General features: G+C 49.3%; 1 protein-coding gene across 52 annotated transcripts in view; it reads right to left on the reverse strand.

Annotated features, from left to right (window-relative positions):
* Positions 1–21,841, reverse strand: part of Mical3 (microtubule associated monooxygenase, calponin and LIM domain containing 3) — a 199,387-nt gene that overhangs the window by 53,330 nt on the left and 124,216 nt on the right. For all 52 annotated transcript variants that reach the window (XM_087658217.1, XM_087658195.1, XM_087658196.1 and 49 more), the window contains 2 exon segments: positions 16,692–16,780; positions 15,743–15,830 (listed from right to left, as the gene is read on the reverse strand). In XM_087658217.1, coding sequence (XP_087514343.1) covers positions 15,743–15,830; positions 16,692–16,780 — 177 coding nt within the window.

Here is a 21,841-nt window from a genome sequence, read left to right on the forward strand (position 1 = left end):
ACAGCTGGTGGGAGGGACCAGTGACTCTGGATGTCAGCTGAGGCCTTGTTAAGAAGGGGCTTCGTGCTTTTGAAATGGTTGGTCCATCTGAGATACACTGCCCTGCTACTTGCCATTCAGAGATTTCCCCTTAAGTGTTTTCTACTCCCCTCCCCTTTTTTGGTGCCAAAGACTAAACTCAGTCTGGTTAATATAAGCATTCCTCTCTCACTGAGACCCACCCTCAGCACCCTCTGTTGCTTTTATCAAAAGCTGCTGAAAATTTGGGCTGTGGCTTTTCTTTCAGACCATGAGCTAGCAGCTACAGGACTTTCCACATATATCCTATAAGAACTCTGGGGAGATGTTAAGGATGAGAACTCCTTCAGAAAAAGCTACCCGGCTGACAGCATATTCTAGACTCCACATCTACACTGAGGTTGGTCAGAGTCACCTGGAGGAACTGGGAGTCTGTCCCCACCCAGAGCCTCCATCACTGCCAGGCCACAATGGGACCTCCACCTCAGTTTCCTCTTCCCTGCTCCGGTAGGAAGGGATTCCACTTCTATTCTCTCTCAGGAATGCAGGAAATGTGCTGCACTCTCTCCTGCTCCCTCATACACTGGGATTTAGAGATCAAACCATCTGAAGTGTGGTCATTCTCGAGAGAACCATGGTGTGTCTGTCTTAGAACGCAGGCTCCGTCTCCTCTGGGATATAAAGCAGGAGACAGAGCCATGTGTGGTATCCTGGGCTTCTGATCCCAGCTGGTTGGGCAGGAAGCCCTTGAGCTCAGGCACTGGAGACAGTCAAGGTCATATGGGGGAGGGGGATATCTCGTAAAGAAACAAAATCAAAACCTACCAGCAACAAGCTGCAGGTTGGCTTCTGAGACTGAGTCGGGACCATCACAATACAGTAAAGAATCAACGTGGACATCAGTTCATCCTTTCTGGTTTATGTGTTAAAGTTGCCTATGTAGGAGGAGTCCAGCTTAGCTGTTAACCGAAAAAATGGCACCCCACTGGGAGGCACCTTGGCCTAATATCCTGAAATAAAAGATGGTCACTCCCCGCCTCAGACTGCTTCACCATGCAGGTGTCCAATCTTCCTCCATTTATAACAGAAGAAGGCCGCAGCCTTCAGAGGCAGTGTGGGTAGTCTTCCCCTTCTCCCACTTCCTCTGAGCGCATTGTGGTGGGGCCACTTGATTAGCTCACGGTTTACCCTTCATTTTCTGATCCTAAGAGGGCGCTGAGATAGCGAGCGCCGAAGCTGTGTGGGAGCTGGAGTTGCAGCAGGCTCAGCAAAGTGACTTCTGTCGCTGCATAGATCCCCTCCAAGAGGAGCCAGGGGTCTGCTCAAAGAATTTCTCTACATCACACAGCAAGGTGCGTTCTGTGAGGCAGGAGAAGGGCTAAGGTACCATGTCAGGGACCATGACAAGAATGCTACAACAGCCACTGAATCGTCACCTCGAAAACCTTTGGTCCAATCTCTGAATGTCCCTTATATGAAATGTTAAGACCAGAAATGCCCCAGACTTAGGGTTTTATGTCTACATATAATGAAATACCTTGGAGATGGTAAAAAAATTCACTTATGATTCATATTTACCTCATACACACTGCTTCAGGGTACTTTGCATGAGAGCTTAAATAACTTTGTGTGTGACAGTCTCTTGGTATGAGATTTTTCCACTTGTGATGTTATGTTTAGAAGGTTCTAGATGTTGGATCAGTGTATGACACTGAGGGTTCTGGGTCTCAGTGATGTTAAGATTAACTGCTCAGCAAATGCTTCAAGACTAGCAACTCTCCCAGGGACCTAGCACAGGAGAGGATGCTTCGTGGGGGTGGGATGGAGGTGATGCTGGGGTGGGATCCAGGGCCTTAAAGGAAGCATATGCCTTCATACCTTCATTCCCAGAAATCTTCCTCCACCCCCCACCCCCCACCTCTCTCTGAGTAGCCCTGGCTGGCCTAGAACTCAGCAATCTGCCTGCCTCTGCCTCTCAAGTGCTGGGATTAAAGGCATGTGTCACCACCGCCCAGCTGTTACTTTGATTTTGTGAGATAAAATCTTGCTATATATAGCCCAGGGTGACCTCAAACTCTTGCTCCCCCTGCTTCAGTCACCACACCTGGTGGAAGAAACGTGGTTTTATTTTCCTGTATTTATCTTTTTTGATGGGTTCTTACTCTGTAGCCCTGGATGTCCTGGAACTTGCTGTATAGCCCGAGCTAGTCTTGAAGTCACACATGAATCTGCCTGCCTCCCTACTGCTGGGGTTAAAGGTGTCTATCACCATGCATGGCATAAAAACAAAACAAAACACCAGAGACTTATTCATGAACCCCAGGCTAGCCTTAAACGCTCTATGTAGCTAAAGATGATCTTAAACTTCTGGTCCTGTTGTCTCCACCTCCCAAGTGCTAGGATTACAAGAGGTAGGCACTGCCATGCTGGTTTTAATTGGTGCTGGGGATGGAACCTGGGCCTTTCTGTAGGTTAGGCAAACACTCTACCCAACTGAGCCCTGATGGGAAAATGTTTTTATGTGGACACATTGAGAGCAGAAAGTCTTCCGGGTCGGAGGGACACTCAGCTGTTTAGAGATACGTGATTACCAAGGGCTGTCAAATTCTGAGTTAAATACCACATGACGGAGAGGCGGAGTGGAGGAACCCCAAAGGAAATTGTTAGCAGCATACCCAAAAGGCCACACGGATGCCACAAGCGGGAATGTGCCATCTTAAGAATGTTGAGGGCATGGGGCTGGGGATTTAGCTCAGTGGTAGAGCGCTTACCTAGGAAGCACAAGGCCCTGGGTTCGGTCCCCAGCTCCGAAAAAAAGAACAAAAAAAAAAAAAAAAAAAAGAATGTTGAGGGCACCTCTGTGGCCACTCCCTCCCCATCACTGGGTGCTGCTAGATGGCTGAGGGACTTTCAGTCTGCATGGTCTCCTGGGATTATGCTTTCAAATGTTGGATAGTCAAGTCTTTTTAGTTATCTTTAGAGTATCTGACCAAAGGGAAATCTTGGCATGCATCTCAACAACACTGATCATGAAGCTCTCTTCCAAGTATGCGTTTCATGTGCTGTTACAATTGGGGATTTGGCTCAGTGGTAGAGCTCTTGCCTAGCAAGCGCAAGACCCTGGGTTCGGTCCCCAGCTCCGAAAAAAAAAGAAAAAAAAAAGTTGTGCCCTCATGTGCTGTTACATCTAACAGACTCGACCCATATCCATTACTAGGTCAGACTACAAAAGGACCATAGGTTTGGAGTTGGGGTGTGGGGGTGGTTACAACACCAGGAACTGGAAGTGTTTTCTCTTAAATGTGACGAGAACTGCATCCCTACTTAAGGTCTGCCCTTCCTTAGCTGGTGCTCACCCTCATGAAACTCAGGAGCCTAAAAAATGGTAGCTGTCAAGCAGTGGGCTTTGTTGTTAAGCCTCTGCCTCCCAAACCAGTTACATATGGGAGACCCATCAAGATCTGAGCAGTCCCATGGAGGGAAGGCCTGCTCAACACCGCAGGGTAAGGCCAGCCCTTCCCTCCTGCTGCCACTGTCTGTGGAGCAGCTCCACATCCTCTCTGTTATTCTTCCACTTACATGGGTGGATCCCAACCACAAGCCTTGCTAGAGAAGGGGGTTATTCTAGCACTTCTCTGCTCCTGCTGCCTACGAGAACACGAGGTCGGGTACCGATGTTTTTGTACAAGACCAAGGTGCAGATTCTAATCCTAGGACCAAGCAGAAGAATGCTTCATTATCAGGCCAACAATCAAGTTAATTACCCTGTGTGCTCAGATTTAAGATAGTCTTCGAAGTGGCTCACAGGATGGTGCACAGGCACCGGGAACCTGGAGAAGGGCAAGCCACTAGATAGCACAGAGCACGTGGGGAAAGTGGAGCTTTGACAGATTTGCTAATGGCTCAGGGGACACTCCGCATGAAGGCCCTTTGATGAATGCAGTTTACAATCGCTATTTCCCACCACAGTGAGTTAGTTCCAGGGAGCGGCTTGCACACTAGACAGAAGCTAGACCAGCAGCAGCAGCAGGAGGCAGTAGAAGGACAGAGGCCCATGACCAGCAAGAAAGGACGTCTGTGCCAATGGGCTGTCCCTAAGATGCTGGTCTTATTTACTTATGCTTTCTGCGGTACCTATTATGCAAATCTTCCACGGCTGAGTCACATCGTAGCCAGAGCCCTTCTGGCACTCCCAGTCCGTGTGAAAAGCTAGTTCCACAGGAGTACATGTGTTGCCAGCTCTATAGTCCCAGAGTAGACTTGGTTCTGATTCATGAAACTGACTTCTAACTGACTTGGATGATGGGTGGGTCAATGAAAGGCTCTTTAAACTAGGTTCCAGGGCGTGCGTTTCTCTCTCTCTCTCTCTCTCTCTCTCTCTTTCTCTCTCTCTCTCTCTCGTTCCCCTTTATAGACACAAAATCTCATACACTGCACTCTCTTGAGCTGAGATTATTTTTGGGAAGGAACTAAACCTCCTCTAGCAACACCCATAACTCCCATCTGAGACTCAGGGGTTCTCAGCTATGATTCTGTTTTCATCTATTAGACGGTCACTAGGATTGGCTGGGAAAGGACTGCTAGTGTCTGGGTTCCAGACAACCAAACAGACTCTGGACACTCAGGCCCAGGGACTGACAGTGCACTGACCCAGGCTGTGTGTGCTCCCGTGGAAGGAGAGAAGCTGGGCACCGCAGTTGTAGCTCACGCAGGTTCTCATTCGTGCACTGATTCTAGAGCCTCTGCTCCAGCCAAGTGGGCCATGAGGCGACCCCAGGCTTCGGAGCCTAAGGCTTTTGTAATGAGCTAGTACAGACCCATGCAGATCTCAGTACTGTGATGGTCCGAGCTCCGCTAGGATGGTGGGCTCTGTAACTCCCCAGGTCAAGCATAGACCTAGTTTGAGGCAAACCCTTAGGGAACTGTTTGCAGTCTTAGTTTATGGAGTCGTCTGGTGACTTCATTATCCATGAAGGCTAAAGGAAAAGCTAGGGCAGATTAGGCAAACCTTTCCCCCCATTTAACTATCTCCGAAAAGAGCAGCTCAATGCCCCTGGCATTGCCACAGACTAGAGAATCGCAAACTGACCCATCTCTTTCTGCCGGCAAGGAGTACCAGCCTGTCAGGCAACCCTGTGTAACCCTCCAGGGTGTCTAGACCCCAGGGGGAAGCCGTGAATAGCCAGGGGAAGCAAGCCTAATCATGTCTCCCTCTCCAACTGTTCTGCCACTTTCTGGAATCTTTACCACTGATAATCATACTTGATATTTGGACATGCTTCTGAACAACCAGGATTGATCCGGTTAAGCTCCTGGCTGTTTACAGGAGATTTTTTCGCATAGCGAGAGGGGCAGGAAGCTGCCTTCTCTCCTCTCCCTAGACATGGGAAACCAAAGGCAGCAAAGTCATGGGCAACAGGGCAGCTAACAGCTCAAACCAGGCGCCCTTCAGACCCACGCTTGTTCTACTTGGGTAACTGCAGCCCTCTGAGGCTGTGGTCACCACAGGGGCTAAACACATTCCGTGGGTGCAGGGATAACCCACTGGGGTGAGTAGGAGAGTAGTGGTTCTGGTTTCTAGCTAAAGTGTTGTCTGTATCCTTCAGTACAGAGTGTCAGTATGAGTCTCTCTTTGAGAGCGAGCACGTAAATCCTGGGATCACCGGGATGCACACACGCTCATGGCTTTCATAGGAGTAGGCAGTGAACTCCAGAGGTCTTGTTGTGCACAGTGAGACTTCCTGTCCCCCTTCCTTATTCCTCCCTCCTCTGGTCCTTCTACAAGGCATGCTATCATCAATGTCTTAGTTCACAATCTGACTTCTTCCTCATGGGTCAACTGGTAAACATCTACGGATGTTGTCTGGTCATTTCAACTTAAGTAGGACGACGCTACTGGCCTCTAATGGGGGAGAATCCAGAGAAACTACAGTGTACGAGACGGACCCCAAAAGAACTACCTAGTCCAAAATGTCCACAGTGCTGAGCTTGAGGAATCCTGACTTAGAAGCTCTATCAAATGAACTCTAACCTCAGAGAAAACAGGTCCCCCCATGTAGATCTGGGTGGGGCTTGTCTGGAGTGTGCAGCAAGGGGAGCAGTGAGCTCAGGGGTCCTCCCCTAAGGTGCTGACCCAAGTCATCCAACTCGTGGAAAGGCAAGATATGAAGGAGCAGCCAACGGAGGCCTGCCATGCTTAAGAGACAGCCTTTGGCTTGTGTCCAGAGAGAGGCAACCAGAGACGCCAGAGACTGAGGCATATCAGTCCAATGCATCAGACTGAGAACATGATCCAAACACCTCTCACTATCTGCAGCCCCGCTGCACCTCACCTCCAACGGTGACTGCCCATCCCCCATAGTGCCACGCAAACACCCCTACCCTCTTCCTGGGTCTGGCTTGTGTGGGAACCCCAAAGGAGAGAGTCCAGGGACTGAAGGATAGATCTAGACAACTGCTCTCCTTTTTCCTTTCTCGGGGTGCCTGCTGCTGAGTGGGAGAGCACCCACGTTATAGCAGGCCCACTCACCACACCCAGGAGGGGCTGGACATGCCTGGAAAAACATCCTTCTCTTTGCATTCTTTCTTCCATTTTCTACATACATTCTGTCTAGGAGCTCAGGCGCACTCTGTGGCATGTCTTTCCAAGGCTAGGGCAAGGCTGTGTCCATGCATGTTCAGGAGACTTCCTGCCAGCATTCACGCTTGGCCAGATTTCATCCAATGGGGCAAAACCAGAGCTGATCACTGGGATAGCAAGGACACCCAGTCCAACATTTAGCAGTCGGTCACTTTAAGAGCTCTGAAACCAAACTGGCTTAAGATAACTTCCAGAGGCTGGGGTGTGATTCTATGGCAAAATGCCTCTCCTTAGCAAGCAGGAGACCCCAAAGGCAATGCCCAGCACCCAGACAAGTAAGAGTTCTGTTTTTCTCGTGTCACAGGTGATTTGCCTCAGACTGTCAGTACAAAACCCGTCTCTCCTTCCCTGTACTCCGACAGCACACAGAGCCGGGGAGAGTCATTTCTCATGAGGACAGTGAATGGGGCTGTAAATCATCACCGGGGGATTTTACAAGGGATGACAGAGAGCTGGCTCAGGGGCACACAGGTACCGCTTGCCTGGCATGGGTAAAGTCTTAGGTTCCATCCCAGCACTGGAAAAGTAAACTAAGAGGCAGAGAAGCAAAGAAGTGAGGCTAACAGATCCATAAGCCTGCTGGCAGGATGGGCTGCCCCTGGAGGCTCAGACGAGTCCACATCAAAGTCAACCCCATGGCCTTAGGCATGAGTATCTAATGTGACTCCAGTTCACTCTCTCACGGGTAACTCACGGTTCACTGTTCCCTTCCCCAGTTTGATGATCCTCTTACCTATCAGTGATGAAACCCTCTGTCCTCCCATATTCTGACTTCCCACAGGCAAGTCCCCAGCCCTGGGAATCACTGTCCCCTAAAAAGAGGGACTGTGTGTTTCCTGTAGTAAAGAGATGCATCCTTGCTGACGTACAGGGCACACCCACACCTTCACAGAAACGCCAGCGCAAAGCTCTCGCTCAGAGCTCTTCTCTCACGAGTGTGGGGTGACAGAGTAGGGGCAAAGGGAATCTATGTACACACTGGGCACACAGACACATCCCACCACGTTTCCTTTGCTTGTGTGCCTGCTTCTAACCCAGACCACTCTCGGGCTTAGATAGAGTATTGAGAGCATCCAGACAGTGTCTGGTACACCGCCATGGGTGCTGTCATCATCAGCACCATTATGTGCCTTCCTATTTCTCCACTTAATTTTACTTCTTTCTTTGTTTGATGCAGGGTTTCTCTGTGCAGTCTTGGCTGTCCTGGAACTCACTTTGTAGAAGAGGCTGGCTTCAAACTCACAGAGATCTGCCTGCCTCTGCCTCCCAAGGACTGGGATTAAAGGCATGTACCGTCACTGCCTGGATACTTTTCTTTTTTGAGATAGGGTCTTGCTATGTAGTTGGTGTAATGCTGGCTATGTAGCCCAGGCTGGTCTCGAAATCATGGCCATCCTCTTACCTCAGCCTCTTGAATGCTAGATTACAGACACAAGCCACCAAACCTGGCTTAGTGATCACCTTTGTCTTCTCTTCTCTTCTTTTCTTTTCTTTTTATGGTACTGGGGATTTGGGGGTTCAATCTAGGCCCTTGAGCAGGCTAAAACAACTACACTATCACTCATCTGTATCTCTAGCCTCCCACTTTATATTCTGTCATCTAGTGTGGCAGGTACCCTGAAGAGAGTCAATCATGGAGGAGGACAAAAGAGGCTCGAAAACCTCCAATTTTCTATAGTGTCTGAGGATAATCCTCCAGCCCCTTCCCAGGGGGTGCAGAACGGGAACCCAAAGATTGCTCTTGGCTCCTAGCATTGTAGCAAACAGGAGAATTTTGGCTTTAGTCTTGTGAACCCCATCAGTCAGTCCCCTTACCCCACACCAGTAAAGCTGCTTCTCAGAGATGGTATAGACTCGGGCCAGCAGGGCCTGGAGCCACCTTACTTCTTCCCATGTGTTACGTGGTTCCTGCCAGTGTCGACTCCCCAGGAAGATGAGCCAGAGAAGAGGAAGGCAGCTGACGCCTTAGTCACTCACCAGACCCAACTCTAGGGGACAGCATATGCCTTTTGTACAGAGCCCACCAACCTGGTGGTGGAAGTGGAAGAGTGGGAAAGGAACCACACAGCTGGCCTCTCTAACCTGCTATTGTAGATGCTGGCACTCCTGGACAAGGACATAGGAGCCATTGTAATCTCCTTTCAAGGGATGCCAATGTCAGAGATGAGCTCCCTTCTCCAATGCTCCAGTCAATCTGAATCACAACTCATTGTTTAAGTTTCAATCTGAGCAGATGCTGAATGCTTAAGGAATTCCTCTTTCTAGAATTTCCTCCAAATATTTGTCATGGGTGCATGGAAGAAAAACAAGGCTCACTGAGTTGCAGCCCTGGTCTCTTGTAATTATTTTTATGGGAGGGAGCACCTGTCACTAAGGTCACCTTTCTCAAGGAATGAGCCTTAAAGGAGATGTGCCAGCATTGATCATCAAACCTAGCGACCATCTGACCTCAGAGTCTCAGGAAGGGATACGATAGCGGGCACAAAGATGCTGGGTGACAGGGACAACTGCACGTAAAGTTAGCTGCTAGGGACAAACAGTCACAGGTTAGGACAGACATGGAATCAGGCGACATTTCCTGTGAAGTTCTCATGACGAAGGACTAATCCTGGTATCTCACAGAATCACAGGAGGAGGAAGACAGTCACAAGTCAGTGTGGGCAGTTTAACACATACTGTACAAGCAAAGAACCACGTACAGAAAAAAGTTAAACCAAAGAAACCACAAGAGGCCAACAGAAATCCACCTGTACAGACCCTACCAACGATTGTCACGGATAATCTGGAGCAGGTCAGACCTGTGGCCCTGCACTCCTTCTGGTTTTCCTAAGCCTCCCCTGCTACCCACAGTGAAAGCACACGTTCACCATTGAAAAACATTCTGTCTTTATTTTGAGTACAGCTCCTTGGGAGGAAAAGGCCATCAAAGTCAAGGTCTTAACTAGGCTAAACCTTCAACGTTGACAGCAACTTAATCTCTCACCAACTGTCCAACGTTGACAGCAACTTAATCTCTCACCAACTGTCCTAAAAAGACTCATTAGAGCACCTCAGATACTTTCAAAATGTTTACAAATCACTTATGCAAAGTTGAGGAAAGGATGACCCATAGGAAGTAAAAGGGAGATGGTGAACACGTGGCCAGTAACACCCGGAAGTAATTGAAGGTTGCTCCCTATGCCTAGAGGCCCGCCTCCCTTCCTCAGGTGAACCGAGGGTGCTTTTGCACAATCGATCCTACACCCTCTGGAACTCTGTCATGAGGAGACAATGAGTGACTGCCGACATCTGGTAAACACCGTGGGTGGGGACAGGAGCAGCCGGCAGGCTCCTGACGTAGCCTAGGTCCAAACGTCAGTGGGGTCCCTGACTGTTCATCATGACTCATTTACTTGTTGGCGCTTGCTAGATGCTCGCCATATATGGGCTGTGAGGTAAGGCCATGCTTGGAGCCGGAATCCAGTCTTGCTAAAACTTCACCTACTCTGAGGTGAGAGCCCCATTGGGTGTTTTCTTCTTGTTCACACTCTAGAGGGCCCCTTGTGGGGTCCTGCACTGCATCGTCCTGCCCTCCATTTCAGCATGAAAATAAGAGAGTAGCCATTTGTACGGTCTGTCCTTCCATGTGTGTGCTCAGCCTCTGAGCCAGGGAGGGTATTTAAAAAAAAAAAACACCAGGGAATGTATATTAAAAAAGAAGAGTATGAGATGCTTCAGTAAGAATCGAGTGCCCTGGGAGATTCCCCAGGAACTTTACGAGGGCTTGAATAGAAGCACATCAGCTATTAGGCAAATCAGTGCATTGTCCTAATGACAGTGGCCCTCCTCCCCTTCTGATTAGGTCTGGGGTGGAGAGAGCAGCAGAGGGTTAGAGTTTGAAGATCATACACCTGTATAATTCACCTTATTACTGGCTCTTGGTCAGTCCTTGTACCGGCCCCCTCTTTCTCAATCCCTCTGCAGGCACAGAACACTTTTTCAGTGTTGGTGTGGCAGGGAGGGTCCTGGCCAAATATGCCAACCCCCACAAAGAAGCCTGCTGTTCCCCCACAAAGGAGCCCAACTCCTCAGAGGTCTGCTGCTGGCTGGAGAATGTCAGCAAGGAACAACACCCAGACTTCCCAGGACCCAACAGGATAAACTCGGTATAGAGTACTTCACCCTCCAAGGTGCCCGCTTTTGGCCCTGTTCGGCATGTGTTCCCATGGCTGGCATGCTGGTGTGGCAGAAGTTTCACTACTCTGTGGCTAGCCCCAGTGTGCATGAGTGGGACAGGCTGGCCTCTCCCGGCTTGAGGGCGGTCCAATAAAACTAGATAATAGAACTCATGTCCCTGCTAATATAGCGCCGAGAGATGCCAGCTATGGGGCAAAGAGCAAGGATCCTCCGAGTTATCAGGACCCCAGTCATAAAGCCTGAGGGTACCCTAGCAAGTACACCAATGTGTAGGGAAGATACCTAACCAGTCTTCTGGGGGTGGCATCTGTCCCTATGTCCTCTCAGCAGATTTGGGCTCTGCATAGATATTTATCCTCCATCTGCCAATCCTGAGGTCCCTCACATTGGCTCACTAAACAGGGGAGACGTGGGCAAGAATAGCGTTTTCCTCACTTTTCTCTATTTACAAGAGCTGCAAACTAAAACATCCTGCCCCACGCCACACCCTGCACAAGGTCCTTCCATTAGTGGGACTCTGCACTAGGTGGATGGCCTGTTCCCCGCGGCCATCTGTGCCCTCCCTACCCTCAGCGTAAGCGAGGGCCCTGGGGGACAGTGCCTTCCACAGCCCATGCCTCAAACGTGCCTGAGCCTCCCCTTTCCCACCCTCCAATCAGGAAAAAGAGAAAGAAAAGAAAAACTCAGAAACCTGAAGATTGTTTGGAATTTATTCTCTTAAATAAGAATGTAACATTTGTTTAAAAAAAAAACAAAACCAAAAAAAGAGAAAAAAGAAAAAAAAAAAACCCTTAAAGCACACCTTGGTTTCACAGTAATGGCAAAAACAAAGTTACACAATTAAATAAAAAACTCACAAAGCAACACATCAAAAAAAAAAAAAACTCACAACGGCACAGGTTAAAAACAAGGGCAAACTAAAAGCTTCAGGGAAGGTCAGAGTGGACAGGCAAAGTGTTCCCTGGCACAGTTAATCCTCCGCACTCTGGCTTCTCTGTACCACAGCTCTGGGTGTTGTTTGCTGCCGCTCTCCTGACTCACCCCAGGGGAATAGCAGGGGGATTAGAAAGCAAACCCCTTACTTCACTGGCACAGAGGACCTCATGGGTCCCACTGTCCTGCAGGAAGCAGCCAGGCACAGTGATGACTAAGACAATGGCTACTGCAGAGTTAACACTTAGCCCACAGACGGTCTTGAGGGAAAGTAAGTGTCTGAGACTCTCTGGTCCCCCCTCCAATAAGAGTATTGCTTTGTTAATGAGGAAAACTGATTACCTGAGTGTAGGGGTGTGTACCACCCATCTTCTTAGAGACCCAGCTCCACTCTGTGCTACCACAGAAGGCCATGCCTAGCTGCTGGGCTCCCTTCGAAGCTTGCCTATGCTGGGGGAGTTAAGTCAAGGCAAGCTTCCAGAGAAAGTGCCTATGGCTTTCAAACTGGTAGCTTTACAAACAGTCTCACAGTCAGGGCACAGTATATATAAGTAGTGTCTTCCCACACACTGAACTGAAACCCATACACACATAGATACACACATTTACATGGAGAGGTGTGTACGTGGTTCAGCTTTGGCTTTAGTGGTCAGGCTGGGAGGCAGGAGGCATGGCAGTTGCTCCATAGCGATTCCTTTCTGTTTTTTTTCAGCAGCCTTGAAGGGAAGGGGCCCTAAGAGGCCATGAAGGATCTCTAACCTCATCAGGCAGAGGCCCAGGGATGAGTGGTATTCTTTGTAGCACGTGGCTATTCTAGCTAGTGTGGGTCGATGCCTGTGTTTCCTAACAGTCCTCTGGGATCCAACTGTGGGCGCCAGTGGGTACCACTCAAGAGTATCTGGGGTTAGGGAACAGGCCAGTGCCACTTGTAACTACAGCTTCTCCGGGAAAGACACTTCCTCAGCAGATGCCTGGGGAGCGTGCTCTCTGCTGTCTGCAGTGCAAATGTTCCTGATACTGCGCACAGGGAGAAAAGCTCTCCCTGTCCCTTCCCACCCAGGTGCCTGGTGCCTCACTTTTCATTCTACGTAATGGGATTCCTCTACCTAAAAAAGGAACCAGCTGCAGCCAAGGGCATGTGCCCAAACAGCCATCCCACCCAGCGTTTTTTTTTTTTTCATTGTCCATTTTTTAGACTTCTCCTAAACTCCAGGCAGGTACTGTGAGGCCAGGGTGAGGAAATCTGTGCCAGGCCCACTGATCTGGAGCAGTGAGAAGAGGTGGTTTGGAAACAAAGCATTTACAGGTTTGAGAATAGAGAGAAGACTCCTATATTAAACACACATTACAAACAGAAGTACCAAAAACAGTGTCTCAAACAGGGGGACAGGCAGCGGTTGTAGACGAGGTTACCGGAGGAAGACAATGCGTTAAGGCCTACTCAGGGTTCTCTACAAGGGGTGAAGGAGGGTTATATTGTCATTTTGGGGTATTTTTGTTGTTGACATTTTGTTTTTACAACAGCACTAATTCTTGCCTAAAGGGGAAGAGCAGAAGGGGGACAAGCAAGGAGCTATGAAACCAAGAAGGTCCGGGATCAGGAGGCAGGGCCGCTGTTCACAGCCCAGCTCTCCCTACTCCCCCTCCATTGTGGGTTCCAGGGAACATGGGCAGTCACATGGGACAAGACTGGGATCAGGTTAATAACCCTTCTGTGACACATTCTGGAAGCGCGAGGCACTGGGTTTTGTCTGAAGCTTTCTGGAGGAAGTTTAGCCAAGCACTCAAAGCTAATGTGGGATTTGAAAAAGGCATTTTTACCAAAGAAGAAACAGAAACCTATTTCATGGCCCCTATAAGATGTCACTCATAATTCTGCCACCCCCAAGCCCTCCCCCCAGGTGCTAGCAAAGTTTAGCTAAAGAGCAAATGCCAGGGCTTTGAGCATGTTCAGGACTCAGGGCGATGACTTGCAAACAGAGAGTCTCGTCTCCTATTGTGGGGAGTCCCTTGGGCTAGGGTACAGTGCCAGCCTCACCCGCTTTGGACGTTCAGCCTGGAATACTTTGGGGTGCCAAATCTTGACCTTCTCCTGCTATTCTGCAAGCCTGTCATAGCCTGGGTCCGGTTTGTTTTGATTCCTTAACCACATTGGCAAGTGTGTTTTCTCAGTGTTTTATAGAGAACACACTTCTCCTCATCTATAGGTCCCTTAATTCTGAGTGTCTAAAAAAAAAAAAAAAAAACCAATCTGAAACCCATTACACTTTCCTCAGACAGGCAGAGAAGCAAAATGAGCCAAGAGAGTTAGCAAAATCATTTATAGTTCTTTTTAAAAAGAACGTTCTTGCACCCTTTACCCACAGGGAGAGCGGAACCTTTTGTTTGCTTGAGTAGTCGGGTTCCCTGGCAAAAGCTCTTAGGTGGTGCTCTCACACGGTCACGTGCACATTCCAGTGTAAAGCCAGAGTTGTGTCATCTGCCCTGGTGTGCTCTGCGAGCGTCAGCTCCTGAGAGACACTACCAAGGGCTGGCAGACCTCAAGTCCCTCAAGTACTTAAGAAACTGTTGCATCTCACCAGCGGGGCATCTAAGAAAGATGCCCAAGCATGAGAAGCAAACAGAGAAGCTGTAGTCACGTTTACAGGGCCTGGCTGGGGTTTCTGTGCCTTGGAGGCTTAGCACAACCCACTCCCAGAGTGCCCCTGCCAAGACCCAGGCACATTCTCCCTCTTCTGGCACAACGGCCCAAGGGCTGTGTCAGCGCCTTCCTTCATCAACAGAGGCGGCTCTATTTGAAAGCTAAGAAAATATCCCTCCCTCCTCCCTCATGGAAAGCGTACGTCAGCTCCTCCGAGACTTCTGGAATCGGCTGATCATCTTTCATTTTTATTTGAGTTTGTACCTGGCTGTGGAAGATATATTGGCGGCTGGGCACAGTGGCATACCCCTTTGATACCAGCACTTGGGAGGCAGAGGTGGGCGGACCTCTGTGACTCTGAGGCAAGCCTCGTCCAAATATCCAGTTCTAGCCGGGGCTATATAGTTAAGAATCTGTCTCAGAAACCATGCACAAAAAAGTAAGAAAGAAAAAGAAAAGAAAAAAGGATATACTTGCTATAAAGAAGAGGAAATGTGTGACATAGGAAAATATAGCCCTATAGACTTCACACATAGTGATCCATTGAGAGATGTCTGGGGCCACCAGGGCCTCTCAGCAGTGTACAGAACTGTGGTTAGTTTTACAAGGGCAGACAGGGAAACTTTAAGGGAAAAAGCGAGACAATTCTCTACAGCTACCATGGTCTAAACACTCCCCCATCCTGCCTTGCAGCGGACAGGGTCGGCATGTTTTTTGAGGTAGGATGGTATAAGCTATCGACACAGGAAGTGGTAAGGAGAGTGGGGCACCTGGGTCCTGACCCTCACTAGAATCCTAGATGCCTAAAGGGATTAGGACAGGGTGGCCCCTGTCACATGGACGGACTGGACACAGCTGGGGAATGGGATGCAAAAACTTCAAGTTGCAGTGAACACATTCAGACTGTGGGCCACAGTCACACCTCTCTGTGACATGGGACCCATACACAGGAGTCCCACAGAAGCTTATCACTCTCTGGGGCCAATCACACAGCAGCTCTTTTGGGTTCCTGTTTACCTATAGGGTCTGCCCCAAGCACCTCGGTGTGTCTTGTGGGTGTGGGGTAATCCCACTTACCAGACGGCACCATCACTGGCTGACAGTCTGCCAGTGAAACTCCCCTCCGATCTGCACCAGTACCTCTGACAGGCCATAGAGGAAGGGGACCCCAAATGCCAGCAGCTGACACATGAAAAAGGAGTCCAGGGGGTTCTGGGCTACTTGGTGCCCAATTGAAGAAATGTTGGTTTGTAGATGCTGGCTCATCCCCTTGGCCTTGTCACAGAGGCCAAGAGAGTGATGTACCACCCAGCCAAACAAGGAAGTGAGGCTACCTGGACTTCTCTCGGCTGAGCTGGTGGCGGCGCTGGCCAGTCCGTTTGTGTCTGCGGTGGGGCCATCCTGCAGGGGTCCTTTGGCTTCCTAGAAGAGTCCGTGAGAGAAAGAGAAGAGTGATTGGCTGCAGCCCCCGGGCTCAGGAGGCAATGATCCTGAGACTGGCTGGTCTGTCTGTTAGCCCTGAACTGTGCAGTGCTAGGAGAGGGAGTCTTTGGTCCTCTTAGATATCAAACCTGTGACGAATGCACACAGAACATATATGATTTCCTGCTAACTTTGGATGACTTAAACCATGTAACTGCTGTACAGTGTGGATAGTTATTGTACTGCATTGCTTAGAAGAGTCTGAACAGATTCAGTACACAAGTGGTATTCTCCCTCCATGGGTGGGACCTATGATGCAGACTTCGCGGACACAGAAGGCCCAGTGTACACCTCTTCCCACCAGCCCTCTGCAGCCAACCCAAGCCACCGGGTAATTGGCTTGAATGCTGTCAATGTGCTATCCATGAAGTGAAGGAGATTACTCAGGCCACCTTGAGAAAACAAGAACAGACCAGTCTCACTGGAGCAGAAAGGAAAAAGTCAAGGGCTTAGACAATAACCCAGGAAAGCAGGGTTTAAAGGCAGCTTGGCCTTCCCAGTATGGAGAGCAGGGGTTGGCCCTCAGATTCCCAGGCTGTGGGCTTAAAAGGGGATAGAGGGTGGGTTCCTGAGGCTGCCTATTCTCCAGCTACAAGGAAAAGGGCTATGACCTGGAAGGAACAGCTAGGGTGAGCAGCAGGGTGCCCTTCTGTTCAGAATAAACCCTAAACGTTGCCTCTGAGATCAGCACCTGTAGTAAACCTGTGGGTCTGGAGTCATCTGCAGTTCCTCTCAAGTCCACTCATGGGACAGGCAAGACTACCTGACAGCCCCACTTACAGGAAGGGAACGGTTGGTTACCTTTCCAGACAGTGGCGCCACCGCTGGCCTCTTCCTTTGCGCGTAGCCAGACAGTCGGTAACAGTAGTGCGGTTTACAGTAGAATTTGCCTGCAGACAGCAAGGAAGAGGGGCGTGAGCAAAAACCCACAGTTGGGACCTCGGCTTGCTGGCCACAGGACACCACTGCATGACACCCCCACCCCCATCCCCTGCTCCCCCTGCAATCCGGAAAGGCCGGCCTTTCCCTGTGTCTGACATAGAGGTCTTCCCCTTAGGGTATGTGAGGTCGTTGAGCTGCCACCAATCAGTGACCAGAGCGAAGATGTGAGGCTTGGGTGACAGAGACAGCAAACAAAGCCGCAGTGTGTGGGGACAAAGACATGGTCACAAGAAAACCGTGGTTCTGGGGAAGGCAAGAGCCAATACAAATGCAGGGTGGAGCCCGGAAGGCTTCAAGGGCTAGGGCGGTGCCAGTTACTAACTCCCAGAAGAACTCTCTGCTCCCCTCCTCAGCCATGGGCTCCTACCCCTCCCTCACTAGCCAGGGTTGGTCCAAGGCAGGCTTCAGGTAAGTTAACAGTGTGCTAAAAGTACCACAAGGGACTAGAGAGCTCACTTAGAGGTAAAGGAGTTAGCTATGGACAACGGACTTCAATCCCTAGGACCCTGCGATCCCAGCATTCCTACAGACAGATGGCAGGCAGACACAGGAAAAATGGCCAGAAGCTTGTGGGCCAGTTACTCTGGAGTACGGTGTGAGTTAGAAGAAACGGTAAGAGAGACCCTGCCTCAGCAAGGTGGGTGAAGATAACTGACTCCCAAAAGTTGTTCTCTACACGGGCTGTGGCATGTATGCTCATGCATGTGCGTGCACACACGAACGCACACATGCACACACACACACGCACACACACAAGACAATAACAACAACAACAAAATTTCCACGGATCATCAACCGAATAAAACCCAGGGTGTGCTTCAATACAGTCGGGGCCAAACATGATTTGCTAGGGGCTTCCAGACACTTCTATGCACATTTACTGGGTCCTATGTAATGGGATGCTATCTCCCGAGGAGAGTGTGGCCAAAAAGGTCTGAAAGACCCGTCCTCCTTCCCAACCCAAGTGCTAGGACAAACTAAGAGTCAAATGATCCGAATCTGCCCTCTAACTTAGGCGTGAGAGCTGAGCATTAGCCACACCCTGACAGCGGCTGCATCAGGAGCTGCTTTTGTTACCTTGTTATCGGCCAAGAGAGACTGCAACAAAGGTAAACCCAGAGGGCAGACAGGGCAGAGGAAGCAAAGGCACCGGGGAGCTCTTCTTCCCTTTCCTCTTCCCCAGTGACTGGGCACATCTCCTGTGTTGTATGTGCGTGCACACACGTTAGGTGTACAGGTGAATGAATGCACAGGAAAGCCATGGTGTGTTCCCATCTGTTGCTTCCTCATTTACTGTCTTGAGATGGGTCTCTTGCTGAGCTAGAAGTCTGCCATTTCACCCACAGCCAAGGAGGTCACAAGGACATGCTACCATGCCTGACTCATTTATGTGGGTACCACGGACTCAAACTCAGATCCTGGGGAGCAGGTGCTCTTACCCACCAAACCATGTGCCTAACCCCTATACATTTTCCTCATTTTAAAAAATGGCTGACTTATGCCTTTATCTGTGTTTCTTACTATGCTAAGTCAGCTTTGTCAAAGCTGAGAAAACAACTTAAAGGAAGAAATGTTTACTTTGCTCACGATTTCAGATGCCTCAGCCCAAGGTTACTTGGTCCCGTTGCTTTGGGCCTCGCTGACGCAGGGCATCATGGGGGACGGGGAGAGAAAGCATGGGGAAAAGGCACAAGTTCCATTTTCCTAGCGTTCATCCTTGTGACTACAGTTTTCATCGGGTTCCACCTCCTAAAGCTTCTGTCGCTACCCAGCGATGCCATTAACTTGCCTGTGAGTTAAGCCACTGAAGAAGTTAGCACTCCCATGAACTAGCTGCCTTCCGACAACCCATCAGCTAGTGACCGAGCCTCTAACAACTGCCTCACCTGGGGACTTTGGGCTTAGGGCTGATGGTGGAAAAACTGCAGAGAATTTCACGGACTTCAGGGAATGTTCCTAACACGACACATTTCCCCAGATTTCTCACCAGCTGCTGGCACTCAGCCAGTACTCAGAGACATGGCACTGTGGGGACCATGTGACCAGCAAAGGGTCAGCTCACCGTCTGCTTCTCTATGGGGGAGGAGTTGATTTATGTGTCTTTTCCTCTTGTTTTTGTCTTTAGCTTGTCCACCATACCTTTCATATAATCTGTGATAAGCCACTCTGTTCTTTTTGGGGATTGCTCCAATAAATAGAAGATAAACTAATTAGTACCTGGATCATGAAGCACAGTTTGGGTGTTTGGTATTTCAGTCTTCCCATTCCCCAGGACTGGAATCTGACTGAGGCCAGGTGGGCCATGGCAATTATGGGGACTGCTGTGACCTTGGAGGCTGCCTGTCTCTGAGAAGGGAGACATAACTCAAGCTCCCACTTTAGTTTGGGGTTTATCATGAAGCTTGTTTATTTTCAAATTTTAAAAAGTTTTACATTTATTTGTGTATTTTGTGTGTGTGTCTGTCTGTGTCAGTCTGTGAGAGTATGTGTGTGTGTGTCTATCTGTGAATATGTGTGTCTGACTCTGTGTGTGTGTGTCTACCTGCGGGTTTGTATGTCTGAGTCTCTCTGTGTGTGACATTTTACATTTATTTGTATAGTATGTGTATCTGTCTCTCTGTCTGTGTATCTGTGTGTGTGTGTGGTCTCTCTGTGTGTCTGTGTATATGTGTGGTGTGTGTGTGTGTATGTGTGTGTGGTGTGTGTGTGTATGTGTGTGTGGGTGTGGTGTGTGTGGTCTCTCTGTGTGTCTGTGTATATGTGTGGTGTGTGTGTGTATGTGTGTATATGTGTATGTGTGGTGTATGTGTATGTGTGTGTATGTGTGGTGTGTGTGTATATGTGTGTGTGGTCTGTGTGTGTGTGTATATATGTGTGGTGTGTATGTGTGTGTGTGTGGTCTCTGTGTGTGTGTATGTGTGTGTATATGTGTGTGTGGTGTGTATATGTGTATGTGTGGTGTATGTGTATGTGTGTGTATGTGTGGTGTGTGTGTATATGTGTGTGTGGTCTCTGTGTGTGTATATATATGTGTGGTGTGTGTGTATGTGTGAGTGTGTGTGTGTATGTGTGAGTGTGTGGTGTGTGTGTGTGTGTGTGTGTGTGTGTGTACACAGGCACAGTTGGACACATGTACAGATCTGAGAACAACCTGCAGGAGTTGGTTCTCTGCTTCCACAATGTGGGTCTCAAGGAATCCAACTCAGGTCAAGCTTGACCACAAGCACCTTTACCTGCTGAGCCATCTTGCTGGCCTGAGGCTTATAAATCGAGAACACCAGTTACTTACTATTGCTTATTTTTTCTTCTAAGACTGAAACCCACATCATAAGCTCTGATTCCTAGCTGACCAGCACCGGATCCCGCTCCAAATCGTAACAAAATACAAGGGTTTAAGTTTCAGAAACTAGGCTCAGATCCCAGCCAAAAGGTAACTTCCAAGAATGTTCCAGAAAACTGCTTTCTCTAGGAAGTCAGTGGGTGATGAAAGGACACAGCTGAATGAGATCTCAGTTTAAGTTCTACACCAGTTTTCAGACTCTAACCTCTTAGAGCTCGTTCCTCCCACAGGAAAGGGACAGAACTCTCACTCTGTCTGGGACACAGTCCACTGTCACAGGCATGAGCTAAGTGTGCTCCGCTAATCATTAATGTTTCCTTCTTCTGTGGACATATAGATTCATGTAGCCCATCCTGACCTTGAACCTTTGATCTTCCTGCTTCTACCTCTCAAGTGCTGGGGTTATACAGGAGTTTGACACTTCAGCTGGCTTTAGTGTAGTTTCTTATCCTCTTTCCCAAACTCAACTTTATTACTTTTTCTTTTTGAATGAATTAAAGAAAACCTTTAATTTTTATCTAACATTTTCTATATGCAGACTCAATTCTGACCACTTTACATCTATCATTCATTTAGTGCTCTTACAACCTAAAGAGGTCCAGACTGCTACGACCCTTCCACAGGGGAGGCAGAGCCAGGCTAAGCTGCCTGCCCAGGGGTCCCACAGTCAGAGCATCACAGGAGACTGGCTCCAGAGCCTGCACTGTCTGCCGCTGCACTATGGCTCCGGTCTCAGGAAAGTCAGCCAGGCTGACACTGTGGATTAATCACAGTTATAGAGGACTCGATAAAGTGACTGACTGGAGATCATCTAGATGAAGAGAGCTTCTCTGTGTAGCCCTGGCTGTCCTGGAACTCTCTCTGTAGACAGGCTGGCCTCGGGCTCACAGAGATCCATCTGCCTCTGCCTTCCAGGTACCGGAATTAAAGGTGTGCTCCACCACCACCTGGCTTAGATTGAGCAATCTTGACAACACAAGTGTGTGGCATTTATTCAACTGTCGGTGTCATCTAATGACAGGAGAGACATGGATGCTGGCCTCCATGGAGACAGACTAGTACTTTATCTAGATGAGCAGAAGACACGTGGCTTACGTGGGCTTGACTGTTAGCAGGGGCAACTGGAACATGGTGGCTGGCTGATGACCAGCGGCCTGGCAAAACCTCTGAGGAGGGGACATGTGGAGACGGGAAGGCCACGAAGCCCATTCAAGCATAACTAGCAAAGTGTATTCTGGGTAGGCGATGCCTCAAGCAAGATCCTACGGCACCAGTGGTGTCTTAGAGGACGAAAGGAAGATCATTGTGCTTTGCCTCAACTGAACTGTGTATGGTTCCCACCAAATGTGCCAGCCCATGAATTTAAAATAAAAAGGCCGTGCCTTCTGCTATTGGGAGAAGTTCGGTTGCTGGGGTGTGCCTTGAATGGGACAGTGGGTCTCTGGTCCTTTCTCCCTCTGAGGCTTCCTGGTACTGAGATAAGCACTTCTGCTCAGCTGCATAGTCCTACTATGTGTTGCCCAGTCACAGCCACAGCAGACAACCAGTGAGTCATAAACTAACACTTTCTTTTCTTTTTTGGTTCTTTTTTTCGGAGCTGGGGACCGAACCCAGGGCCTTGCGCTTCCTAGGTAAGCGCTCTACCACTGAGCTAAATCCCCAGCCCAAA

Source organism: Rattus norvegicus, chromosome 4 (genome assembly GCF_021556685.1).
Source record: "Rattus norvegicus strain SHRSP/BbbUtx chromosome 4, alternate assembly SHRSP_T2T, whole genome shotgun sequence".
In the NCBI taxonomy this organism is placed as follows: domain Eukaryota; kingdom Metazoa; phylum Chordata; class Mammalia; order Rodentia; family Muridae; genus Rattus; species Rattus norvegicus.